Source organism: Mycteria americana, chromosome 12, assembly GCF_035582795.1.
Source record: "Mycteria americana isolate JAX WOST 10 ecotype Jacksonville Zoo and Gardens chromosome 12, USCA_MyAme_1.0, whole genome shotgun sequence".
Taxonomy (NCBI): domain Eukaryota; kingdom Metazoa; phylum Chordata; class Aves; order Ciconiiformes; family Ciconiidae; genus Mycteria; species Mycteria americana.
Window position 1 is genome coordinate 17,413,393 of NC_134376.1, and position 26,591 is coordinate 17,439,983.

The 26,591-nt window shown below is 52.9% G+C and overlaps 4 protein-coding genes across 19 annotated transcripts in view; 1 reads left to right on the forward strand and 3 right to left on the reverse strand.

Moving 5' to 3' along the window:
- The window catches only part of CDIP1 (cell death inducing p53 target 1), a 30,508-nt gene extending 28,729 nt beyond the window's left edge, over positions 1-1,779 (forward strand). For all 11 annotated transcript variants that reach the window (XM_075515105.1, XM_075515101.1, XM_075515108.1 and 8 more), the window contains one exon: positions 277-1,779. In XM_075515105.1, the coding sequence (XP_075371220.1) occupies positions 277-388 (112 nt within the window). In that variant the 3' untranslated portion in view covers positions 389-1,779. The remainder of the gene's footprint in view (positions 1-276) is intronic.
- Positions 1,780-2,433: 654 nt separating this feature from the next.
- On the reverse strand, positions 2,434-19,215 carry HMOX2 (heme oxygenase 2). The gene is made up of 6 exons (XM_075515184.1): positions 19,102-19,215; positions 7,414-7,533; positions 5,802-5,919; positions 4,484-4,975; positions 3,343-3,463; positions 2,434-3,262 (listed from the first exon to the last, which is right to left on the reverse strand). The coding sequence occupies exons 2-6, from the start codon at positions 7,503-7,505 to the stop codon at positions 3,135-3,137; spliced, it is 951 nt and encodes a 316-aa protein (XP_075371299.1). The 5' UTR covers positions 7,506-7,533; positions 19,102-19,215; the 3' UTR covers positions 2,434-3,134.
- On the reverse strand, positions 13,228-19,209 carry LOC142416084 (uncharacterized). The gene is given in 3 exon segments (XM_075515182.1): positions 13,228-13,787; positions 13,789-14,971; positions 19,102-19,209. Coding segments are annotated over 3 exon segments (1,368 nt in total). The 5' UTR covers positions 19,193-19,209; the 3' UTR covers positions 13,228-13,693.
- A 2,572-nt stretch (positions 19,216-21,787) lies between the features above and the next one.
- SLX4 (SLX4 structure-specific endonuclease subunit) overlaps positions 21,788-26,591 on the reverse strand; it is a 33,264-nt gene continuing 28,460 nt past the window's right edge. For 5 of the 6 annotated variants that reach the window (XM_075515178.1, XM_075515180.1, XM_075515179.1 and 2 more), the window contains exons 14-16: positions 25,516-25,618; positions 24,796-25,278; positions 21,788-24,202 (exon numbers count right to left, since the gene is read on the reverse strand). In XM_075515178.1, the coding sequence (XP_075371293.1) occupies positions 23,866-24,202; positions 24,796-25,278; positions 25,516-25,618 (923 nt within the window). In that variant the 3' untranslated portion in view covers positions 21,788-23,865. The remainder of the gene's footprint in view (positions 24,203-24,795; positions 25,279-25,515; positions 25,619-26,591) is intronic. The other variant, XR_012777623.1, reaches the window with a different exon arrangement.

Sequence of the window (26,591 nt, forward strand, 5' to 3'; positions counted from 1 at the left end):
CAACTGCTCGCTAACGAAGCGCTTAGCCTTGTAGCGGCAGCAGCAGCAGCACGCCCCAAGGGGCAGGGTGCTTTGTGCCGCCCTTCGCAGCGGCAGGGGGTCGTGGTTGGCTCCCAGGGGCAAGTACTCACCTGTGTTGCCCATGCCCCAGAGCGAATCCCACATGTGCCCCCCCACCTCCTGCTTCCCCCCCCCCGCCTGCGCCCGCAGGCTGTGCCCCCAGGCTGCCTCTGGGGTGCCCGAGCTCACAGCACTCTGCCTCTTCCCGTGCTCCAGGTGTGATCTCTGCTGCTGCCTGATCCCCTGCCTGTTCGATGACTTCAAGGATGTGACCCACACGTGTCCCAACTGCAAGGCCTATATCTACACGTACAAGCGCATGTGCTAACAGCACCCTGGGAGCCCGAGCCACTGGAATGACACCGGCCCCTCTCCCGCTGCCGTCCTAGTCTATGCGTGTGCAACACTCCTTCGCTTAACCCTCTGGTGGTGTGTACGTGTGTATCCCCGGCTCCCTCCCGCTCAGAGCTGCGACCACCTTCCCCAAGCTCCAGTCCTCGCTGTGAACGGTTGGATTGGCAACGCTGGTGCGTGTGCACAGGGAAGGTGGGCCCAGGCCCCAAACACTGTGTGTGGGGCTGCCCTGCAGCGCGCAGGAGTGGGGGGCATCCCTCTGCACCCCCTTAGCTCCAGGGCACCAGCGAGGCCCCTCTCGCCTGGAGCAACCCAGAGAAGAGCAGGAGCTGCTGGAGGCGTCCACTCCTTGCTCCTCGCAGTGCAGGGGTGCCCGGCTGCAGGGACGTGCTGTCCCCACGGGGAGCTGCGGCATGCGGGGGGCACCTGCCGCCCAGGAGGGGACGGGGGACCCGAGCAGCCTGCAGCGCACACCGGGGAGGCAGCACGGCCCTTGTGCCACGTTTAGGAAGGGGCCCTGTGGTAGCTTGGTGTCGAGGAGACAGAGAGGGCAGTGCCACCCATGCCAGGTTTCAGCGTGGTTCACGGCTTTCTCCAGCCTGTAGGCAAAGCCCCTTCCCACGGAGAGGCAGGCAGAGCCGCCTTCGAGGCGTGTGTGGGGAAACGGCAGCAGCACCGCACCCTTAATCAGCACCTCGGTCTTGCCAGAGCAGCCGCCAGTGCCTGGTGGCCACAGCTGCTCCAGCTGCATGCGCCTCCTCCCAGCCCCTGCTGTGGCTCTTTCGGGGAAGGAAAGCCCCTGGCAGTTCCTCGCCCACCCGGCAAAGTGTTAGCGAAAAATGCATCCGGCACGTCGCTACCTGCCCCGGCGCTGTAGATTAGAGGAGTTTGTTACCAGGCCGCAGCTGGCTCGCAGCTCTGGAGCAGACCCGCACCCACCCGCTGCAGAGCCGCGTCGTGAGCCCGGCAAGGTCTGCGGGCGCACGCCCTGCAGCACCCGTCCTGCCACCCCCACGGCTGCACCCTGTGGGGTTCCTCGTTGCATGTGGGTGTAGGGGTTTATTTTTAGCTCACGTGATATGGGGCAGAAGGAAGGGGTCAAGCAGGCAGCGACAGGAGCTGCCAGCAGCACTGACAGATGAGGGCAAGAGGCCCTGGGAGCCGTTTTGAGCCTCTCTGTGGCTGCACCTCCTCCTCCCGCCCCTGGCAGCCAGGGCAGCTGGAGCGTGCAGCCCCCAGAGCGAAGCAGGGGGTCTCTCGGTGCACAGGTCTGCAAACACAGCCTGGCCTGCACAGGCAGCTGCTGTTTGCTCAGAGGTGGAACTGTGGCACTCGTCAGTGTTTTTATGTAAATAAATAACAGACCCTGAACTCCGTGTACAGCTTTTCTTCTCCCCCTGCTCCAAACCCACAGCAGATCCATGCCCAGGGAAGCTGAGGATGAGGAGGGATGGCATGGGGGGCAGGGCAGCAGAGGCTCTGGGGGTAACAGGAGCCTTCCCTGCCCAGCCCCTCTCCTTGTGCCCAACACTCAGCTGAAGAGGAGAAAAGCCCCCGCAGGACCGGGCTGGAGGAAGGCAGAGGGCTGCCTCTGTTACCAAGCCCAGGGCCTTTCTGATGCCCAGCACGGCGCCAGAAACGGAGAGCAAGGGGCGGCTGTGTGGCCCCGAGAACCATCCCTGCCTCCAGGGAAGCACTGCCCCAGGCAGAGCGGGAGCACCCTCACCCGGGGAAAGCCCCAGGCTGTGACAGTGCCCTCTCGAAGGGGGCAGTGGGTCCCCTTCCCACAGGAGCTGGGGGAAGCCCCAGGGGAGGCAGCAGGGACAGAGTGGGGTGTAAGGGCAGGAGTGCCTCGGGGAGCACATGAGTCAGAGACAAGTACAACAGTGTGGGAGTCTGTACCCACTCTGCTGCTCCCCAGTAACCTCCTCCCCAGCCTTCCGAATCCCCCGCGCAGACCTACGCCTCGTGGCGCGGTTCCCTCATGCTCCCAGTGATGTGCTTTTGGCTTTCCCCAGCTACAGCATTGCAACTTTTTATTCCAGTCAAGGCTTCAGAGAAAAAAAAACCAAAACAAACAAAAACCAAAAAAACACAAAAACCAAACAACCCACCCACAACCCCCATGTTGCACAATACACATTTGTCACCTCCATACCCCCACCCCCACGGTCCTGTCCCCACCCCCAGGGAGCTTCCCCACACAGGCTTGGTCCCTGGGACACCGCGACGTGACGGACACTCCTTTGAGCTAATGGCCCCACCGCCCAGCACGGCTGAAACATCAGTTTCTCTGGGTAGGAAACCCAGTGCTCTTCACTGAAAAGACTGGTCACACGTTCCCGGGTTGCAGCCCAGGGCAGGAAGCTGCAGCTGCTCCTGGGAAGGAGATGGAAAGCCAAGCACGTGAAGCCTTTGCCGGTACAGGACAAGACATCTCTAGCCTTAAAAGCTGCCCCAGCCTGGGTAGGGCAGTGCTGAAGTGGAATCCTCACACCCTTGCACCGGATCGGTCCTGTACGCTAGTCAACTAAAGACATTATATTACAGTGCTTGCATTATTGGTGCGCAAAGAGTCTTTGACAGTCCCGCAGAATTCCTGTTTATTTTCTTGCTTCCACCCTGCAGTCAACTCACCACCAACAGCAAGAGAACAGTGTGAAGAAGGCCAGGGCGCACCTCTCCCCTTGCCACCATTTAGAGCCACGCTGCTCTCCCCATCACATGATGTACCACGCTGCAGCTCCCGCTGCCACAGCGACGCAGGCCGCCAGGATCAGCTGCACTAGGGGCTGCTTTGCCAGGGCCACGGCAGCGTGATAGGGGCAGCCGGGTCCTGCCTTGCCTCCTACAACACAGAAAGCACCGTTAGTGCTGCGAGTCTCATGCCATAGGCGTGTGGCAGCTCTGTCGTTGCCCACCACCCACCTAGTTTGTCTGCATAGTAAGGGCATTTGCATAGGTCTCCTTTTCCATCGTGGACTGGAAAGCCTCCATCTTGGGCTGCTTCTGTCAGGGACCTGCCAATCTTGTCCAGTTCTTCAAACACCTGCAAGTGGTCACAGCGAGTACGTGAAGCGGGCAGAGCCAGGCAGCTTTCATCCCGACCCCTGGAACGATCTGGAGAACAGGCGAGAGCCACTCCTGCCTCCCTCCCCCCAAAGACAGCATGTGCTACTCATTTCAGAGCGCCCTGCAGGCAGATCTGTGGTGACGACATCTGGCACATGCTACGGCTCTGAGAAGGCACAGCCCGTTCCAAGAGCATCAAGTCAGACCCAGGAATGAGACGGACGCAGCATCACCCTGCCGTTCGCCTCCCAGCCTGCTGCGGAGGGGAGCGCGAGGCAACACGCTCTCCCCTCCCTGCTGCAGACCCTCTTGGGGATCGCTGCTCCTGTTGGTGCAGTGGTCAGGCAGCCGCTCCAGCTCCGCTGCCAGGGGTTTCCCTAAGGATCCTGACAAAGGAGCCTACCACATCCCAACACATTTCTGGCCAGCTTAAACCACACCCACCTGCTACAGGCACAGATTAAAGCTTCCATCCAGTAGCTAAGACTACGTTCATCCCCCTGGGGCAAGTGGCAGCTCAGTCAGGTTTTATGAAAGGCAAATACTATGGGAAGGAACAAGAGGCTACAGACGTTTTTGGCCATTGGGCAACATGTCAGACGTGAGACAGGAGCCAAATTGTAACCAGTGTGGTGCAATATGCTCAAACCGTTTGAAGCTGTCGGAGCGAGAGCTCTGCTCCCCCCGCTGCTTCAGAGCCACACAGCCCACAGGAATCTTGTAGTGAAGGCATCTTAATTTTGCCCTAATCAAAGGCTTGGCTGTGGTGTTAGAGTATGGGAGGAATTCCTACCCAACACCAGCCATGTCTCCAGAAGCTAGCAAAAGAGCTATTCAAACTAGAATCCCACCCCCACAACAAGGAGGGGCTCTGGTGGTCTCAGACCCAAACCACTGCCTGGATGAGCAGTCTGACTGAATTAACCTGGGCCTAAGAGCTGGTCCAGACCCAAAAGCAGCAGCACCTACACATACAGGGGCTCAAGGGATTTAGTACCTGCATGTTAAATCTGAAGGCTCGATTGGCCTCTTCCACGATCCTTTCCTTGGTGTTCTTGTCCAAGTCCAGAGCGTTCATCCTTGCTCTGTAGAGCTGCTTGAAATGCTGCGCATTGGAAATGTTGTCAAACATGTAGAATTGTATCCCTTCCTCAGTACTGGGCAACTTCAGGGCCCTCTGGGCTACCTTCTTCAGCACTTGACCACCTGAGAGGTCCCCCATGTAGCGTGTGTAAGCGTGAGCCACTAGCAGCTCTGGCTCGTGCTGTCCCACATGATGGATTCTGTCCACATAGGGCTGAGTTGCCTCTGAACACTGGATCTTCTCTTTCCAGTCTTCTCCATAGAAATATTTCAGGTCTTTGACCAATGCTTCTCTCCGGTGAAGCTCTAGGGGGAAATACAGGGGCGCAAAGACTGGGTTGTCCTTGTTGCGATCCATTTCCTCTTCCAGAGCAGAGTACGTGAAGTAAAGTGCCACGGTGGCCAGCTACGGACAAAGCACAGCTAATGTGAGAAGCCATCCACTAGATCAGCGCATCACACCTTGTGACTACTCCCCCCCTGCATGGAGTTGGGGTAAACAAGGAGGAAACCCCCAGGCTTGACACAAAACCAGCCTGGAGAGCACGTACCAGCCATGTATCACTTGAAGGACCAGAGGCTCTTCTCTATCTACATTCATAACTACAATGCCTACAGAGCACGAGCTAAGAATTAGTCTAATGTTGCCAGCTGTGTGCTCTGGGCCTCCTGCCACCTTGAGAGCGAGGCACAGGGACAAACTTCATCCAAAAGGTACAACTAGCACCAATAGCCTTGTGCTATAGGAGACTACTGTATATGCCAAGACCTTCAGGATCAGACAGTGCTGCTCAGACCCAGAATACCATCTCTTCTGTACAGACGAGAAAGCAATCCAACCTGCAGTCTAGGGAAAACAGCCTAGTCTTCAGAGGATGGAATAAGTGCTGTAATCTCACCAGGATTTCACTCCTGAACAGCTTATGCCACCAGTATCTATGCTGCAGCCACACCTGCCTTGAGCGGCCAGCAGACGCGTGGCCAGAAGCCCAGCACTTCCACCTAATCAAACCTGCGCTGGGCCAGCACGCTCCTCACCCCCCTGGGTCCCAGCTGCAGGACACACCAGAAGTCCTGGACAAGAGCCTTCCTGTAGTTTTGACTATGCCACCTAGAAACTGGATTCCTCCCCATCCCCTACACACAGAGCTGTGGGGCTCTGCCTCAGCGTCTGCGTCAGTCACCGGGTATGCCAAAGAGTTTCTCTGCCATGGCAGCAGAGCAGCACTCACCTTGAAGAGCTCCTTCTTGATCCGTCCTTTCAGGAAGTCTTTGACAAACTGAGTGTTCTCCGCACGGTCGTGGGATTCCTTAGTCCCCTCCTTCAGCAGCTCTGAAAGGTCGGTGGGACTGCAGGCAAACAGGGAGAGCTCCTTTCACCCCACTTCCACACACAGTAACGAGTTTGTCCCTGCTGTGTCTGAAGGGATCCCCCTACTCCCTACCATCTCAGGCCCAGTTTGGAGAAGGTACAAGGCGAGATGTCTCCGACCAGCCCTACAGGCTGGCACCACCAGGAGGAAGCAGCAGGGTGGCAGCAGCCAGAGGCTCCTTCGGCAGATGCGAGCGCCCATGTGCCAACCAGACTTGCCGTTCTGGGAGGGCTGGGGCTTACCAGGGGCTCAGACCCAGGATGCTGAAGCAATTGCCAAGGATCCTCTGATCCCTGCACCATTACTTTTGCTTCTCATCCATGTGAGCCCGAATAATACTACAAAAGGAGGCCTTGAGTGTATGAAAAGCAACTATTGGGGCAGGCTAAAGGGCAGAGGAGCCTCAGTGGTATCCTCCGTGGTCACTCTGGAGAAGGAGAAAGGCTCAGGTAAGAGCAGATGTATACACCAGCAGGACCCTAGCTTTTCTGACTTGGGTATCAACTGTAGGAGAGGAGATGAGCCAAATGGCAAAACAGGGCAAGAACACCCTTAAAAAGATAATTTATCCTGAATCACACTGTTTTTGAAGGTTTCTACAAGTTGTCTTTCTAAAAAAATCTGTGATTTTAGGTTACAGCCACTGCACCTTACCTGGAGTTTGGTACAGTGTTATCAACATCTACATTCACTCAAAATTACGCCAAAGTGCACCTTACAGTTTTTCTGACTGGCCTGCTACAGATAGCATGTTCGTGTTAGCTGTAAGAGAGACAGACTTTGAACACTCCAGACCCACCGAGCGGCCGAACGCTGCAGCCAACAGGCTAGACAAGGCCTGGATGTGCCAGGAGAGCCAGGTAGCATTAACTTCTTATGAAACTGAGCCTGTCAAATCCAGGAGAAGTCAACCAGCCTATCTAGGTATTCTGGGAAGCACCCTATTCACCCTTCCCACCTTCAAGTCCGAAGCCTTGGCTTTTAGAGCATGTGTGTGAATTTGTTTTTTAAACTAACCTCCAAGAAAAGATCCTTGCCTAGACCAGTGGGTATTCTGCAAAGGCAAGAGAGGCAGCTCACTGGAGCAGAGTTCACCTCTAGAGTCATCTTTCAAAACAAGAAGCTGCTATCACATGGGGCTGCCCCGCAAGCCATGGAAAACTGGCTCACCTTGGCCAGGAAGGCACAAACACAAATGCCAAATGGTCAAAGCATTTCTGAAAGGCAAGTTTGATAGTAGAGACTAAAAAAGTAACTGCTTGTTATCAGCCTTAGCCAGATTGCTCCTTACCATCCCTTCCACCCTTCCAGTACAGTTTGAGTAAACAGATTTTACTGCACATGTATTTGATTAATCACCTATTGGAGCCCTCACTCCTTTTCAGATGAGGAGAAAGATCACTCCTTTACGTGGAAGGTCTCCTGCCTTGCCCAAGACTCTGTCTGTGCCATGTTGTGAGACAGGACTCACCTGACGTTGTCATCTTCTGTTTCCTCATAGCGCAAGATTTCCCCTTCTTCCCCCCGCTCCAAGCCCTCCATAGCTGATGGCATTGATAGCATTGCTGGTCAGTGCTGGAGATTAGGCAATCTGAAAGGCAAAATTAGAGAATGGTTTTAGAGGGAAGCTGCCTTAGCAAAGGGATGGGTATGAAATGCTGAGCAGTCTAGCAAGGAGCCTCTGAGCTGCTTGACCACGCAGGGTGGTGAGGAGCAGCCACTGGCCATTTCCACTGCACACCAGGCACTTTCAAGGAAGCAGTGCTTGTTCAGTTCAGCTACCCCAGGTGAACCTCAACACTAACACCCAGTTCACAAAACATTAACCTCACAGGAGACCAACAACACAGCAAGCAGCCTGCATTAGGTTTCCCACTTCAGGATGGCTGCTGGCTGAAGATGGCCAAAGACCTCCATGTTAACAATCTGCACTGAAATTGTGAGCAAGCTGTTTTCTACTGGTGCTACCACTGGAGTCTAACCAATGTTAGACTCTGAGCAGAGTAACTGGAAAGTGAAGCACCTCTCCTTCAATCAGGACGAAGAACAAGCTACTTCATTTCCACAGCAGTACAGAGCTTCCCCTGGAAGAAAGCGGCAGTGAATTAGGCCAGCCAAGCTCTGAAGTCAGGTAGTGCACAGGGGAAACAAAAGCCTTCCCTGCAGCAGAGTATATGAAAAGGAACTTCCAAAGCAGGGGCAGATTTCACTGCTCTGCCTTCCCTGGGCTATACTCCATGAAGAGCCAAAGCGGCTGCTATCTGAACAGAGTGAGCTGCAGACAGTTCCTGCTACCACTCACACACTCCTCTCCTGCCTAGCAGGGTTCACTTCAAACCCCAGAAGTAACTGGGATCTCCCTCCCCTTTTGCAAAAGGAAAAAAGTCTCCTTGGATGCAGCACGATGCACAAGACATACCCAGAAGCAGGAGCAAGACACCTGGCTTACACCAGCCAAACACCCCTGTTAAGCCAGAAATCCAGCCACCTCATTTATAAAATGGACCTGTAATCAGCTTTGTGTGGAGCAGCACCACTACCTTAGCAGGCAGCCTTGCCAGATGAGCAAGGAACTAAGCCGCTTGCTGGCTCTTTGGAAAGCACTCACTATAAGAGAGCCATGCCTCATGCTCTCCCACATCAGTTCAGTCCCCCTTGGTGGGCTGCATCCGCAGGCTCACTGCTCAGCCCACGTCCGGGGGCTGGGAGAACAGCAGAGAAGTAGCTGGGACCTCACCAAGCTCCTTAGCACAGAGCCAGAACCAGCACATCAGTTGCTGGCTCCTGGCTCACACCAAGCACACCAGTTATAGATTAACCACCCTCCGGTTCCTCACCCCCAAGTTTCTAAGCCCTGTTTTACAGCCGCTCTCGCTGCCCTCCACGGTCCGGCACAGGACTCGGCCAGCAGTGCTGGGAGCCAGGTCTGAGCACCCATCCCCAGGTGCAGCACAGCAAGGCTCGAGCACAGCACTCGGTTTGGAGGACACATCACCAGGGTGAAGGTTTCCCCTGTGGTCACACAGCCTTTGGGGTCACCGGGACAGAGCCTTCCCCAAGGGGAGGACCGACCAAAATGCGTTACTTCGTGATGCCAGCTAGCCCAGTGCAGCAGCAGAAGTCATTTGGGGTGACAGCCCTACATTCCCATTGCCCTTCCCTGCAGGACCAGGCACGGCACAGCCTCCCCATCCCTCGGTAGAGAAGTTTAGGGCAGGATGATGCAGCCGAGGCAGAAAGGCACACGAGCACAAGGGTTCAGAGATATTTGAGAAAACGAGGTTCAGGTGCTGTATTGTCTATTTGATCACTCACTAGAACAGCAAGCACCTTCACACCGGGACAGCAAACGGGACCTACCTTCACGCATCACACAGCTTCAGCTTCAAACACTGGGAAATGCCCACCGTGGGGAAGGGAAGCTAAAGCAAAGAGGCAAATAACCTGCCCGGGCTCAGCCAGCAGCCTGTCACGGGCACAGTGGGGAACAGCCTGCTTGCCTCACAGCACAGCACAGCCAGACTCCTGCCAATGCAGTTGCACACGTTCTGATGACACCCTGGCTTCCTGCTCAGGTTACTTCAGGCCAGGCACTGCTCAAGAAATGCAGATTCCCAAATTAAACTAGACGAACTGGTTCCAATTTATCTTATACTTCCAGAGAGCCAGAGTCCTGGAGGTAGGGTGTGCTGCCTCTGCACACTGCCAGGCCTGCAACAGCCACTGGTACAAAGCTGCAGGTGAGAGCAGAGCTACAAAAAGCACTTCAGCACCGCTCATCTTGGAAGAGGCCTGAAGGCTGACATTAAATCCAACCCAAAGGAACACACCAGATCAAGCCTCAGAAACTAGTAGTCAACAGCAGCAATGGTTCAAGGCTCCCACTGGCCAGACATACACGGCATGGCTCCCGAGATCATCATTGTACAAGACACGTTTGCTAACTTACTGGTTAGGGCCTCCGCACCCACGCCTCGCAGCACACTTGTGTTTAGCAGCACTCACCAACACTGGAACTTTGCTCTCCATACTACACAGGGGACATCTGATGGGGTCTCAGAAGCCTTTACCCAAGCCTGTTACTAGTGTTGTAAAAGCACAACTGACCAGAACAGTGAATTATTGTTCCAGTAGCACTGTTTGCTGTTGGAAGAAGGGGTTAGCACATGTAAGTCATTTAAGGACTTTGGTGCACTCTCAGACCTGTATCTCCCATGGCTTTTTTTGTAGAGGCTCAGTCTGACATGTTCATCTCTATAGCAATATGCAGGGCAGTGACAACACCAGTCCCTTTAGCCCGAGGTGAGGACAGTACCCGTACAGGAAATATGGAAGCTTAGATTTTTCCCAATACCATCTCTAGTACAGACACCTCCCTGATGAGCCATGAATTCAAGAGACAAGTCAGCACAAATCAAACCCCTGTCCTTTTCAGTATTAGGATATCGCATGAAAACTGGGAGGAAGGGAAGTGAAAATCATTATATCTCTCTTACCACCACACATCATTGCTTTTATTCAAAACCTGGCAACTGAAAGCCCACAACATGGTCACTGGTGAAAGCCCTGGTTTCTTGGCACATTCTGCTCCTCTGAAAGAGGCAGTGTCCTACACACTGAGAGGGAGGTTCAAGCAGCTGCCTACCTCCACTGCAGAGGCTGGAACATCGTTTCATTTGCTACGAGGAGCTCTGCTTATCAAGACCCTAGCTGCTGTTCAGGGTAAAAACATACCTTCCCGGCACCCTGGCAGCAGCCTGCTTGGGAGAAATCCAACAGCTACAAGAGTCCAGAGAGCAGGGCTGGAGAGTAGGTTTGGTACAGAACACCTCACCACTTCAAACATTTCTTTCCCAATAATGGTGTTCAACCTCTCCGAGAAAACATCCCTATCTCATCTAGCCAGCAATTAGCTTGCTCCTACGCACATTTCCACAGCAAGCTTCACACTCAAGATGCACAGCCATTCTTCTCAGGGTAGGAAGACACTTAATTCCAATAATGCCGCGCCTTTTGAAGGAAGCAGACACTGCTGCTGCAGAGAAGCAGGACTGGAAGTTCTGGCTTTGCTTGGGCACCCTCAGGAGAAGTTCAATAATTCACAAACACCCAGGCAGTACAGAGCTCGTGTTTGCTGTTCAACTAGCATGCAACTTCAAGCTATTTCCCTGCACGCAGAGCTTACATCCTTGCTTTAACAAGCAGCAGAGCGTGGCTGGACCTACCCAAGCATCGCTGCAGTGGAGACAAACCCCAGAACCCCAGGCTTAGCAAGAGGTAACCTAGCAATCACATCAGGAGAGCTTCACGTCTCCTCCTCCCCCTGGGGAGGTATTTGAGGCTGGCTGCTGCTGGAAATGGAGCCTCACAGAATAAGTTACTACATTACCTGATCCCAGGTAGGTTTAAGACTTCACCTGGGCACCGCCTAAATTTAGGCAATAATTCAAGTCTAAGACACTTCCAGCAGTGCCCACGCAAACGCTAGTTCTGTCCCCCAGAGGTGCAGTCCAGCACCTCAACAAATTGACCGAGGAGGGAAACTCCTGGTGAGTTCACAGATCTTGTCCAGTTCTGCACTTTGGTAAGCAGCCCTCGTGTCAGGCAGTGCATCAGGAATCTGTTTTCTCACACCGGCTAGGAGAACAGCACAAGGGGCAGGTCAGTCAGGGTTAGATCTGGGGGGAGGAAGAGTGCAGTGTGGCAGACACACATGAATACATCAAACAGCCTTTGCCCCGGGGAGAGCCAGCGTGTGCCCTGCCTGTCCCAGCATGCAGTCAGCTGTGCCTGGGACACCCCAGGCAGGGCCAGTGACAGGCACTTACAGCTCACGTATGTAATGCAGCGCTGTGTACAAGCGCTAGGCACTGTGGGGCTTCAATAAGACATTTGTTTCACCCAACAATGGAAAAGTAGGGACAGCAAGAGGCCTCAGAGGCCTTCAACCTCCAAGCTCTTTGCTGAGCTCAGCCGGGTCAAGAAGAGCCAAGTGTCCCCACGCCACTGGGAGAACCCAGCGCAGGACTCCCTGTCCCGAGGGACTGGGGCATCCTTCACAAGGAGCTGCGTGCAGGAATCACTGCGGGGATACGAGGCAACTGTTCTGGCACACTTCCTCAGCTGCTGTGCAGACGTTCGCCCATGGGAACAGAAGGAAGAGATTAGGGAGGCCCGACACTCGCCGGCCGGGCACGGCGCCAGGGCTCTGCCGGTCACGAGCACCCAGCCCGCGGACCGGCGCTGCGGACGCCGCACGGCTCGAGGCGTGGGCCGGGCCGTCCTTCCGCGGCCTGCGACGCACCGCACCGGCGCCCCAGCCAGCAGCCCGGCCCAGGGCACGGCGGACAGGACGGCCGCGACAGCCCTCCCTGCGGCTGGGAGGGCAAGGGGCAGAGCAGGGCCGGCGGCAGAGTCACGGGCCGGGCGCTGCTCCCAGGCCCCGGAGCCGGAGGGCAGAGGCGCACGGACACGGCCCTGAAGCGGTCTGGACGGGTTTCCCGGCCGAGCGTCTCCCCGCCGCAGGGTACTGGGCCCACCTGCCCCTGGAAGCGGGGAGGCCGGGGCCGCCTGGCCTCCTTCCCCCGGCGGGGAAGGGCCCGGGGGCAGGCGGGGCAGAGCCCCACGGGGAGGGACGCCCCACGGGGGAGGGGAGGGGAGGGGAGGGGAGGGGAGGGGAGGGGAGGGGAGGGGAGGGGAAGGGAAGGGAAGGGAGGCAGAAGCCCCACGGGGGGCGGGGGGGGAAGTCCCACGGGTCTCAGCCCAGTACCGGCCCGGGCCGCAGGAGAGGGACGCCCGTTACGGCCGGCCCGGCCGCGTTGCCGTGGAGACGCGCCGCGCGCACTCACCCGCCGCCGCCGCCCGCCCTCTGCCCCGCGGCGCGAGACAAAGGCCCAGCCCGGCCGCCCCGCATTTATAGCCCAGGGAGCGACGGCGCGGCCAATCAGGAGCCACCAACGGCACCCGCCGGCGCCGCCGATTGGTGGAGGCGGCAGCGACGTCACACAGCAGCTCTAGCCCCTCCCTACCTCGCCTCGCCGTCACCCGACGGCGACTCCAGCGTGGCGCGAGGCCCCGCCCCGGGGACGGCCAGCGCGTGAACCCGCGCAGGCGCAGGCGGGCGCGGAGGAAGGCGGCAAAGCTTGTGGTAAAGGAAAAATGGTGGAAATGCTGGTTTTCAACGATGGCTTTATTTGGCAGTTTTAGCAATAACCAAGCCCCACTAACACAGCGTTCACGGGGCTCTGGCCCCTGCCTAGCGGACACCTCACTCGGGCCGGCAGCCTGCCCTGGAACACAGCCGGGGCTTCAGGCGCACCGGGCTTCGACTTCTCTGTGCGACAGGCCCAGCCCATGGACCGAGGACGGTAATTCAGAGCCTCTGAACAAACAAGTGGCAGGGAGGGAACGCAAGAGCTTTTGTTTATCCAGCCAGAGCATTGCAGGCTCTGAGATGGTCCGTTTGGTGCCCTCTATAAATTGTCCGAAATGTGTGTGGACAGAGGAAAGGCAAGGTATTTTAGACCTTCCTCTAAAATACACCACCAAGTACATTCCAGCCTTTTCAAGCTACTTCCTTTCTCTCCCAAGAGCTATCCCTCCGAACACCACCTCCTTCCCCTGCTGCGTCACACACTCTTCCCCAAACCTCCAATTTGGCTCCTTGTACCGACTCTCCCCTTCTTCATCTCTCTCTTTTAGGACTTGTTCTCCTAAAAAGAAATTGCTTTCACCCTCTACAAGCAGGGCGGTCAATAGAGCGAAGGGAGAGAGACACTGGGCTTTGCTCCCCAGGGATGCTCACAGGGCACCAGACCTAACTGCTCCCCACACTCACCCCTCCTAGGGCTCCCCACCCCTGTGGATCTGCTGGTGCCGGAGGAGCGCAGAGCTCACGGTGAAGCCCTTCCCGCAGTCGGCACAGGCGTAGGGACGCTCCCCGGTGTGGATGCGCCGGTGCTGGATGAGGTGGGCGCTCTGCCGAAAGCTGTCCCCGCAGTCAGCGCAGGCATAGGGCCTCTCCCCTGTGTGGACTCGGTGGTGCCTGAGCAGGGCTGATCTCCACAGGAAGCTCTTCCCGCACTCGGTGCACTCAAAGGGGCGCTCCCCGGTGTGGAAGCGGCGGTGCTGGATGAGGTGGGAGCTCACGGTGAAGCTCTTTCCACACTCGGCACACCCGTAGGGGCGCTCACCCATGTGGAACCGCCGGTGTTGGATGAGGGCTGAACTCACGGTGAAGCTCTTCCCACACTCGGAGCACTCGTACGGCTTCTCCCCGGTGTGGACCCGCTGGTGCTTCATGAGCTCGGAGCTCTGGCTGAAGCTCTTCCCACACTCCGCACACTCGTAGGGTTTCTCCCCGGTGTGGACCCGCTGGTGTCGCGTCAGGGCTGAGCTCACGCTGAAGCTCTTCCCACAGTCGCTGCACTCATAGGGTTTCTCCCCGGTGTGAACTCGCTGGTGCTGGATCAGCTGCGAGTTCCCGGAGAAGCTCTTCCCGCACTCGGCACACTTGTAGGGCTTCTCCCCAGTGTGGGTTACCTGGTGCCGGATCAGCTTCGAGCTCATGCTGAAGCTCTTTCCGCACTCGGAGCACTCATAGGGCCTCTCCCCTGTGTGGATTCTCTGGTGCTGGATAAGATGCGACCGCTGCCGGAAACTCTCCCCGCACTCGGCGCAGGCGAAGGGTTTCTCTCCAGTGTGGATTCTCCGATGCTGGACGAGGTTGGAGCTCACCCGGAAGCTCTTCCCACAATCCCCACATATCGTCAGTCTCCCCACAGAAGGATTTCTCTGCTGGATAGTATCTGGCAGCCTCCTGAAACTTTTTCCACACAGTGTCACTCGGCTTTGCCTCTTCCCCAGAGGTCTCTGAACCCTTTCTGACCTGCGTGGGAGGACTGGGTCCTGTGCAGCACTCTGGGAACTGTTCTCCTTGGAGAGTCCTGAGAGTAAACCCTCGGGCTCCGCTGGCCCAGAGATGCCTTGGTGGACATTTTCCTCTTTCTTGCTCACAACCCCATCTTCAGCTGCAATAAAGTGAGAATCCAGAGAGAAGTCACAGGCAGGACAGGGGAAATCAAAAGGGCCCAAATTCTAAAAATTCAGCAGGTTGACTTTAAGTATAAAAAGTTCTGATATTTCCCTCCAAACTCTGATTTTTCAGAGTGTTCACAGGAACAAACCCTGGAAATAGCCCTGCATGCTTTGCCAGAACCTGAACCTACTGAAATTATTGGCATATTAGAGGTAAAAGTTTAGTGCTCGAATGGGAAAGATGGTTGCTTTTCCAGGATATTATATCTGAAAATGTTATTAAAAGTTGAACTGGGAGTCAGAGGAGGGCCATAAAGAACTGCCTTGTTCAGCAGAACATTACTTGGGTTGCAACAGATGCAACCTCCCTGCTCTTGTGCTGCTAGTATTGCAGAGAGAGAGAAGATGCACAAAGGAGACACTGGCCCTAAGACACGAGACACAGAGACCGCCTGGAGCCTGGCTTATGTCCATCTTAGAGCAGAAGCAAGGTAACTTTATGCTTCCGTTGGTGCAGAACAAATCTGTTGTGAAAGGTTCTTGGTGAACTGAAGATCCTCCATGGCTGATTCCAGATTACGCGCTGAGGAAACCCAATAAACGCAGAAGATGAAGGTAGTGCAAGTCAGTGGAAGTAACGCTAGCTGAACAGTTCTGAATGGCTCCTGAGACACAGGCAATGAACAAATCCCTGCCCTCTTATTTACGTAAAGTCTTGCAGAAGCGTAACCACTATGAATCTATGCTGCGCAGACTCAAGGTCAGTTGAAAGCCTTTCCAAGACAAGGGGCTTGCACGGATTTCTAGGGTATTTACACAGAGCAGCGACTCCTTCCAGCCCACTGCTCTAATGTAGTTTGATGAGCATCCTAGCAAGTTCAAAAGCACATACCCCCAACAGTGCTGCAGCTTTTGCTGCCAGAGGGGAAATGTAGCTCTTTGCAGGCTTACTGAGGGCTTACACGCTAAATTGGCAAGACAGGACCTGTGTGGCATGCACCCTTCTGCTGTCAGGGAAGGGTAAACGGACGTCAGAGGGATGTACGTGGGATGTAGAAATGGCAACATGCATCTCTGAAGAGAGGCATCACATCCAGGTTTAAGACAGGTCAATCAGGGAAATAGATTTCCAGATGATCTCTTTATACGGACTTCCAGGGGGGAAGGATGACTTCCTGTTGACTATACGTAGACCCAAAATATGGAACAGGCTGAGGACTAAAGCTGCAAACACACAGACCTCCAGATCTGTCTACTTAAAGATTCAACGGCTACCTCCTGGTTCTCTGAAAACTTTTGTGAAATAAACCAGTAACATATCAGTCATGGGGGACTGATGTACAAACCACAGGCACTTCCTGTGGTCTGGCAGAGTTGCAATAAGGAAGTGCATGCCTTGGAAGAGGAGAGTCACTACTGAACTGTAAGTGTGCAATAAAGGAAGGAGAGTCTAGAATTTCAATCCAGACCGATACACGTACATATTTAATCTTCCTCTTTCTAGTCAGTACAAGAAAACATCACAATATGATTTCACAGCGAACTCCTGAGATACCTTTTATGGCAGTTTGGTGTGGTAGTGATGCCACTTCTTCCCTCACATAGTTTCCACTAAAATCATCGCTTGAGAGGAACAGAAACTGGAGCTTTGCTATTCACCATGAAGGCATTTCCATTGTCTGCAGCTACTCCATCCAGGCCTGGAGGAAAAGAGAAAGGTGATATCCAAAGACAGGATAAGAAGAGGACATTTCTGGCAGGCCAGCCTGAAGCTCTTGACCTGTATGTCAGACTTCGTGAGTAGAGAATGGAGCTAGCGAAGTTGTTCTGTTGCTGTTGTGCCCAAAGAGATATCCTTCACCTACGCTAGCTTTGGTACTTACACAGAATTTTGGTTCTTTACACAGAAGTTGAAAAGGCCTTCAAAGTACACAAGAATCAAGTCTTCTATGGTGTTCTCTACTTTTGGGGGAAGGTCAGGAATTTGATGCTTCTTATTACAATGATTACACCCATGGCTCCAGCCCTCAACTTCTACAACCATTTTCGTTACTTCTGAGCTACTAGGTATCTTCATTGGCATCCAGGACAAGTTGTCTGTAAAGGGTTTGATCAAAATCACGACGACAGGAACTAACTGGAGGTATTTTAAGTGGAAGGAGAGTACGTTCACAATGCTGAGGAATTAATACTGGAAGCATAAGGCTGAACTGGCAAAAATGAATAAGCAAAAGGGATGGGAAGAATGTGGTTCTTCCTCAGGCCATGCCAATTTGGGTTGATGGTAAGACCTCTGATATGCCCAAGGCTGCCAGTGCTATAGCTACAAGGCAAGCTCCAGATAAGCAGAGTAAGCGTATATATTGGGAGAGAACCTAAATATCACCTTAAATGTACCCTTGGATCTCTCTCTCTCAAGAGAAGCCAGCAGTAGAAGGAGTTTTGGCTGATGCTCTGGCCTGTCTCACAGCAGCGGGAGGACACAGCAATCGTCTCTGGCACTGAATTCAAGAGTTCACAGAAGAGAAACCCATGAGAACTATTAAAAATAACAGACCACCATTATGAGTAAGGCTCAGGCTGCTGGATGACAGTAGACTGTGCTGGGGAGGCATCATTGTATGCTTATCTTATCCCCTTCCCTGGCATCCACTTCTAGCCAGTTCCCGAATCCCTGAGACAGGGCTCGGAGCTACGCAGACCTTTGGTCTAACCCAGCAGGGCTGTTCACACAACCTCACAACACTGCTGGACTCCTGACTGTGGTACCTCGCTGTCGGGGGACTGGAAGGTGGCTGATGTGATGCCAGAGAAAGGGCTCAAGTGGAGATCTGGGGCCCAACATTCCAAGTAAAATGAACAGAAAATGGAGTAAAAGAATTAACGGACAGATGGCCAAAGAGGGCAGACCGGGGAAGAGCTGGCATAGCCTTTGGAAAGAGGTGTCACCAATTTTAGCAAAAGGGAGATCTGGAGCCCAAAGGCATTGCCAAGACATTCGTCCTTCACCAAAACTGATAAAGAAACTAAGCTGCCGTGGGATGAATGACCCTCAATAGGGTGGTAAGAGAGGGAAAGGGGAGGTGGAAACATCTGCTGATGATTCTGTGTTATTCAGGGTTAAAGACACAAAGGCTGACTATAAAGATAAACTGTGGGAGAGCCTCATGCTACTGACCAATGAGGTGACAGGGGAATGACAGGGGACATTCACTGCAGGTAAACATAAAGAACTGCAGAGGGGAACAGCCTCTATACCTTGCACTTATACCAGGATGGGCCTAGGATGTTCTTGGTATCATTCAGGAATAGCACCTTGGAGTTAGAGCAGATGGATGAAAACTGCAGCTCCTAGGCAGGCAAAACAGCTAGGCAAGTGTTAGTGATTGTTGGGAAAAAAATAGAGAATAAAAGAGAATGTAATTCTGCCTTTCTGCTCAAATCCCACATCCTGACTGTGTGCAAGGGGAAGGACGGATGCCCCATTTCAGAGAAACTCTAATAGAGCTGAGGAAGACACAGAAGCATCACACGAATGATCAAAGGCACGGAACAGCTGCTGAACAGGAGATGACTCAACTGTCCATTCTGCTGGGAGAGGGTACAGCGGATAGGGGACAGCACAGAGGACTATAAAAACACAAGTGGCCTGTGGGGGGGGGTAGGGATCCATCCTGCACCGTCTGTTCTAAATTAAGAACTACTGACATCAAGTGAACTAACTAGAAGGCTGCTTCAAAGCAAACCAAAGGAGGCAGCGACTCATAAAACAGCTAAAAAAGCCGTGGAACTCCTTGCTGCAAGCTGTCATGGATGCTAAAACATACACAACTTCAGAAGGCAAGAAAATAGAGCTGCAAGATACTGAGAGAGCACGTGTCTAGTTCAGGAGTTTCTGAAGCCACGGATTGCTTGGGCCTGGGAAAGCATACAGGGACGCACCACCGCTTGTCTGCTCCTCTCTGTGTCTCCGATATTGGCCATTGTCAGAGACCACAGGCAAAGCTGGAAGGACCCTGGTCCGACCCAGCACCACCACTCTTGCACATTCTGGTGGGATCTGGGGATCCTGGAGATGTTTTTCTCAACGACAGGTTCACAGATGATTGCACCGGCCCCTTACCTGGACAGGTGCCACTCAGAACGGTCTTCCCTTCGTAGGCGTGGAGGTGGGAGAACCACAGTTCCTCCTTCTGATCCGTGTGGGAGATCATCTCCAGCTCCGCTCCTGGGGGTCCTGCTCCGGGAAAAGAAACGGGGAGGGTCAGACGAGCCAGGCTTGAACCGGCTGCGACTGCTCCGAGCGGAGGGGCTTCTGCACTTGGGAACTAGCGAGTCGCGGCTGAGCAGGGACCCCAGCTCCCCGGGGCGCACCGCAGGGAGCGCCGGGCTCCCCAGCACCCCCGCCGCCCCGGGGAAATTACTGCAGCTGCAGGGCTGGGGGGTGGGGGGGGTCTGGCCGGGGCGGGGGCTCCCCCAGGCGCGGCGGGGGGCGGCAGGAGCCGCCGGGGCATCCCCGGGACAGGGCCCCGGTACCTGCGCTGGGCCCGGCCGCCCCGCCGGCAGCGGCGGATCCCGGGGCGCCGGGGGCGCGGTCACGTGACGGCGGCAGCCAATGGCGGGCGGCGCCTTCGCCTCTGCGGGCGACCGAAAATGGCGGCGGCGGGGGTTGGGATGGCGCCGGTCGCATCCCACGGGTGGGCTCCGCGGCCCTCCCGCCGGCCAGACCGGGCCCTTCTCGCAGGCCGGCCGGTGCCGAGGGGCAGGCCGAGGCCAGCTCTCCCCCGCGGGTGGGTTACCTGGTGCCGGATCTGCTTCGAGCTCACGCTGAAGGTGTCTCCGCAGGCGTAGGGCCTCTCCCGTGTGGGTTATCCGGTGCTGGATGGGGCACCGTCGCTGCCGGAGGCTCTCCCCGCGGGCGAGGGGTTTCTCCCAGGGTACCTGCGGAAGGCTCATCTGTGTCGGGTGAACAGCAAACGCCCACCTCGGGGGGCAACACGGACCCTTCGGTGCAGAAGCTCAATGCACAAGAGACGATAGCAGCCAGCGCTTTCTAAGGAGAAGAAAGTATCTAGAGGACACCAAAGCAGAGCTCTGGAAATTTGTACGTGGGCTCAGTGCCCTTCCAAGAGATGAGGACCCTACCGGGGCACTGTCAGGCTGCTGCAGCCTCCCAGGTCCCCAGAGCGGAGATGTGGCCTTTGGTGTTGGGAAAGGAGGAGTGGGCTTGTGCTGAGCTTAAGCACGAGCTTAAACCCTTAGCAATCACTTAAATCCTTAGTGAGAACTCATTCCTTAGTAATCTAAGCTTACAAGATGACTGCCTGGGCAGTAGAGCAGCTGGAGGGGCAAGGAACCTGGGCAGTATATTCAATAAAATACTGCAGGTACCTCTGAAACCCTGTTCTGGGGGACAGCAACTGAATCACAGAGACGCCTTTGCTGAAGGCTGCATCACCTCTCCCAGGCACTTTGTGTTTCATTGAACAACAAGCAGCTTACATGCAATGCCTCTGAAAGAAATTTTAAGCTGGAATGATTTGAAAAGCAAACAAGCACATTTGAAATGCACTGCCAGAACAGCTCCAGTCCCTTTGAAGAACTGCAGGAAGGACTGCTCTTGGATTTATCCCTTTGATACCTAAACGCTGGCACTGTAAGCATAACACCTGGGATCTGTTGGCCCTGTAGAAGGGGAAGACGCAGCAGTTACCACTGCGCTTTACAGCACTCTCGTGTTTTGTAGTTCAACTGGCCCCTACGTGGGTCTTGGCCATGGCAGAGACCATGGTGATGGATCACACCCACCCAAGAAATGCCATTAAGACAGGCTGACTTCTGGAGTAAGTGGACACACAGAACTGTGCCTGTCCAAGAAAACAGCTCTCTTCTCATATGCAAGATTATTACGTAAACATCTGCAGCACAACTTGTCAGACTAAACCTACTGAGGCTATTTTGTCAGGCAGGAAATGTGACGATACCCAAACCAACATGGCGGTAGCTGCAAAGGAGTATCCATAATCCCACAGATCATTTGACTGTCACAGTGAATTTAGAAGCAGTGTTTTCCAAAGCTCACTTAGAGCTCACATGATGCATCTTGGTAAGACAGAAGCTTTGTGCAATGCCAGTAATCTATCTGCTCTTTTCTTTAACTTAAAAAACAACTAATACCTTAGCTGAAAAGGTATTTTTTTTCTGCAGCCTTGGAAGTGTTAAAACACACAGAAATATCAAAATATTTTGGTAGCTGTTACTACACAGTTGGAAATAAAAAATGACAATGTATTTTCCAAAACAAATGAGCCTGCATTAGGAAGGTAAGAAAACACAGAAATACATACAAATTGAACTGTTTGGCAACACATTATCACTGGCAGATGGCAACACCAGTGTTAGCTTGGGGAGGCACGCTTTGCTTACGGATTAATGAAGCAGGCGCATGAATAATTGCTTTCAGATAATTTGCAGTGTATGTCAGATATGTCTTTGTGGCTGTAAAAGATTTTAAATCCTTTTCTCATCATCTGAGAAAAGTTTTAGAATTACAAGAGACATTTCATTTTGTCAACTTCAGCAACAAGGAAGCATCAAGGCAAGCCCCTGCGAAGCGGTCACCTCCAAAACCTGACAGCACAGATGTGACATTTAAAATCATCTTTCTGCATTAGGCAAAGACTGCCCAGCTGCAAGGTTTAAGGATGGAGACACTTACAGTGACTAAAATTCAGATTTTTTTCCTAACATGCTAAACGTTTTTTTATGACACTGCTGTTTGAACGATTGTAATTCATATCCACGGACCTGTGACACTGCATTCATTGAAGGTTAAGATGTAATAAAGAATTAATTACAAAATATTTGATCATAAACATAAGTCTTACCTAAAAACAGAGCAAAAAAGCTGGGAAGGGATCTTATTTATTTTCCCATATTAAGACTGGTAAGTAGGACTGAAGCTTTTTCCACGTATGAAGTGTGTACTTGAGAGAGAAATACACGGTACACTGAGGGAAAATATTTCCTAGAATGCCACTTAAGGCAAGCCTTGCCCTTTTCACATAACAAACTCATCTTCTGGCAGCTCTTGCACAAGAAGGTGGGGGAGGAAAAGTGATGTGACCGCCAGGGAAGAAAACGATCCCAAATTCCTGAAAATTCACCAGACATGGCAGAAGGCTTTGCTAGGAAGTCCCCCCACCATTATACACGCCACGGACACCTGACAGAGAAGAGGAGGTTCATCAGTGGTCAGCGATTTCCCCTTCACCAGCAGCCCTCCCTGCCAAGGCCAGACCAGACCCTTCCCCACAGCCCATCCTCCTGGCAGACCCCAACACTTCCCCCCAAGTCCCCCTTACCTCAGGGCTGCACAGCCCAGATGAACCGGGCAGATCGTCTCTCTCCAGGTAGCCAATCCACTGTTCACCAGCCACTGCCGGGTGATCTCTCCCCGCTCTCCTAGCTGGTGGGCGCCCACGTCAACTCCTCTTCCGCCAGTTCTCTGCTCGGGGTTTCAGCCAGTACGGGCGCAGACTGCAGACTCTACTGCTCTCGACTAGACCAACACTGCCGCTTAGAACCCCCCCCCAAGTCTGTCATAAGACATTACTTAGCGTTTATCATTAGTACTTTACAAATTGTTTATTGTACATAATATAAATCAAATAAAACTGAAGATATACTGTATCAAAAATAGAAAAAATATTTATATGTTCCAAATATATAAATACATTTAGAAATCAGGCTTCTTTTTTGGAAGTGTTGTGCCCATTTTGTTGAGTGAGACTCTTTGCAGACTCAGAACTGCCAGAACAGACAGAAGTCAGAAGAAGACGTGAAAGTAAATACAATAGAAGATGACAATTTAGGGTCCAAGACTTCCCCAAGAGTCCCAGACAGTTTACAACCTAAGATCAGTCCAGTTTGGAAATGAGACTGATCAGAGAAGGGTGTTTAGATCAGGTTATAAGAAGTGCTGAAGAGATCCAGTGGTCACTGTAATACTGTCTTAAAAACATCTCTGTTGAGGACATACTCAAGCTACGCTGACAAAGTAAAACGGCGCTCAGAAAATGGAGCAGATGGTATCTTTAACACAGATCCAGCATGCAAGTGAACATACACAAGTGAGCGTTCGAATCTAAAGGGCTTTCACATGACATCTGGTGTCAGAGGGCACTTTTGGGAGCCATCACAAAGAGACTAGAAAAACACCTCCACTGTTTTGCAGCCATTTAAGAAACATGGATTAAGAAGTTTTACCAGAGATTGCAAATTGAACCAGGGACAGAAGAAAGGCATTGTATTTCCACAATGCTCCCTGCCTTAACAATCAGCAGGGCAAATTGTATGCTGAAGAAATGAAGATGGAAGTCACTGGGGTCTAAACATTCAGTGCTTTACACAGGGGAAAGGGGACCGGTTTCTTGCAGGCGGGTTATTCTACTGAATACTGGAACTTGAAGGGTGAAGCGTTTCACAGCCCAAGGCCAGGGAAAAGCTCTTGGCAAGTGTCACTGGGGGAAGCAACTGCCTTTAGAAGCACCAACACAAAGAAAATATGGGGATTTAAAACCTATTAGAAAAATGGAAAGAAAAGGCACTGGAGGAAAATCGGGGGGAAAAAAGAGGCTCCAGATGACCTGTGTGCTGAAGGCAGGACAGCAACTGGAGGAGTTTGTGCAATTCAGCGCAGAGGGCTGGGAACGGGAGCTCAGTTCAGACCCATTCTCCAGCATGTCATCTGGAGAGCAGGCCACAAGGAGGAGCAGTGCACCCACCGATCACAGCACCACTGCTAGCACCAGCCTGGAATAGGGTTTCCAGCTTATCAGGAAGGCCTCCACGCACAGAATTTTCAGGATGGAGGAGTGGGCTCCATTCAGTATCGTCTCCTCTGTTTTTTGTTCCCCTTTCTTTTCTGTTCCTTCTCTTTCCGGGCTCCAGCTGTGGTAAAAGTGATACAGTGAGCATCTAGAAAGTCCAGCAGCTTTGCCTTGGAAATTTTAATGCCATTCTGTTTCAGCTCTGTGTGCAGGTCAGCCAGCTCAATTGGCTCATAAAAGAGAATCTTGTGGTACAGGGCTGTGTTTGAACGGATGTAGCACCTTACTGCCTCCAGCTTATCTTCTTCCCGAGCTGCTGCCTGAGATGCTGGAAGCTCCTCTTCCTCCTCCTCGGATGCAAAAGCACAAGCTTCAAATCCATTCACGAAAGAACTAAAAGCAAGATCAAGTAGACCAGAGATCAAGGAAAGAACAGGCCATCAAGGACAGGACCAGAGCTCCCCAAGTCCCTGGTGACCAACCCCCGTGACTATCCTCTATAGGATCACAGACTCTCCAATACCAGTGCCCACAAGATGAGTGAAGCAAAACATGGCATGTGTTCTGCAAACTTCCCCATCCCAGCCACGACAGCGCTGGTCTGGCATTCCGTGCTCCTGCTTGCTGCCATACTGCAGCAGCCTCTGCCAAGTAGTGCTGTGCCATCCTCTCCCTCCTCTAGCTCTCAGTCAATGGTGAGTGCTCCTTGTCACTCTTAACTTGCAGGGACCAGGCATGCCAGATTTGGGCCTTGCCCACATGCAGTCACAAACACTTCTGTGTTCTGAGAATAGCTCACTGGGAATTAGACTAGAAAACCCCAAAGCCTATTTCTCTTATAGGAGTGTGTTGACCTTCAAATGACATGCCCAAGGAGGTGGCAGGGCCACTGTAGGCCACATGGACACTCACGTCTGTTTGCCACATTCCCAGCTCTTCTCTGTCCTGCACCATCGACTGTTTTGTTTAGTATTTTGTTCCCTTACCTCTGTGAACCAAAAGAGACGTCACTTCCATCCACTGAAGAAACTGCAGACTCCTGAGATGCTGAGAGCATTGGTTCCTCACCATCAGCTGCCAGAGACCATCTCTCTGGAGATACAGATGACCTTTTCTGCTCTTTGGCTCCTTCTGGGTGATGTGTTGTTTTAGTTCCCTCCTTGGGTGCTGCACAGCCTGTTTCACAGGATCCAACACGGTCATCATCAGCCCTCCCCACAGGGAGCGCTGAAGAAGCCGTAGCAACCTGCTTCCTTTTGCCCACAGCTCTTGAGGCACTGGCACGCTTTCCACCTGCAGTCCGGTCTGCCTTTGACTGCCTAGAGCGTTTGGCCGGGGACTTCTGCAGGGGAGGCTGGGAATATGGGATTTCATCCTCAAAGTCAGAGTCCACATCCTGGTGAGTATACTGGAATATCTCCTTCAGCTTCAACACCATCTGGCGTTTTGGGAGAGCACGAACTCCAAATCTGAAAGAGAAAGGTGGGAGCTTAGGTTAAGATAATGCTGCACCTTCCACTGTCACAGCTCAGGAAGAGGCTCAGGCCAGGAAGTCCAGCAGTCCGCTGGAAAAGTGTGACATGACCTCAAAAAACACTGACTGGAGTTTCACCATGGTTTCACTTTCAGCCCAGGAGCTTTCTTTCACACTACCTGCCAGCAAGTTGCTGCTCATAAAGAGATGTACTCGTGGAGGTAATGCTAACCTGCTCAACTCCTTCTTCAGCTGTGGGGTCTCCATGATGGAGTAAGCTGGCATTGGTGTCATCGGAGTGCTGGGAGGCCTGTCGTTCTCCTGACAGGAAGGTTCTGCAGCAGAATGAAATTACTATGATCAGAATTAGTACAGAAAGGACTTAAAATGGCTGGTATCTTCCCCTTTTAGTGGTAGATATTCTAATAGTATATAATAATTGTTTAAGTAGCACTACTTTCCTACAAGCTCTTTTAATTATTACTCAGCTTCATACTGGACAGAACAGTCAACACTTTTTTTTTTCCTAAACTGGGAAACTTGGGTTTTATTGACTTTAAATCAGAAAACAGCTTAAATTAAGACATATGTCACATGTGAATAGGAAGGCCGCTTAGGGCTTTGTTAGAACAGGCAACATTTACAAGGCAGTTAAAAAAAACATGTTTACTGAATTCTGTAAAGTGTTTTTTCTCCCAGGAAGGAAATTTCATAATAGGGACTTGATGCAAAAGAAACTGAGCAAGTCAAGCTTCTGGGGTCCTCAGTCAGATACTGATTTAATGATACCAATTTACTGATACTGTGAAGCACAGTCAGTCTTGCACGTCATGTTCTAAACACCCATTAAACTGATCACTTAGTATGGCATAATTAATAATATATTTAATTAGATACTATGAGATCAATTACTGGTCTTAGATGGAAGGAACCATGCAAGGATATGTACCGGGCACACAGAGGCCTGTTACGAGGGCCCAGAACTAGCAAACTGAAGGCAGCACAAGACAGCAATGCATCAGCAGAGCTTTGCAGGAAAGCATGCATGAAACCTACCCATGGGCAGGGACAGCCACCCACGCCCAACTAGCCTCATCACGAGGAAGTCCTCTGTGCCTGCACCACTGTGTTGCTTACCTGATGTCCTCATGTATGTTAGCACAAGCATCACTTCACGAATGCGTGAAAAGCAAGACTGTACAGAGCAACCACTACTACAGGGGAACAAATATCCACTGGCATGCAAGCTGAAGGCTGGTTTTTTGTTCTGTTTTGGTTAGTCTTTTTCCTCCAGGTCCCCGTAGCTTC

Coding starts and splice junctions, on each gene's coding strand:
- HMOX2 (XM_075515184.1), bottom strand. CDS start 7,505: ATGCTATCAATGCCATCAGCTATGGAGGGCTTGGAGCGGGGGGAAGAA. Junction 4,976..5,801: donor TCAAGAAGGAGCTCTTCAAG/GTGAGTGCTGCT, acceptor CTTTGTCCGTAG/CTGGCCACCGTGGCACTTTA. Junction 3,464..4,483: donor CCTTCAGATTTAACATGCAG/GTACTAAATCCC, acceptor GACCACTTGCAG/GTGTTTGAAGAACTGGACAA.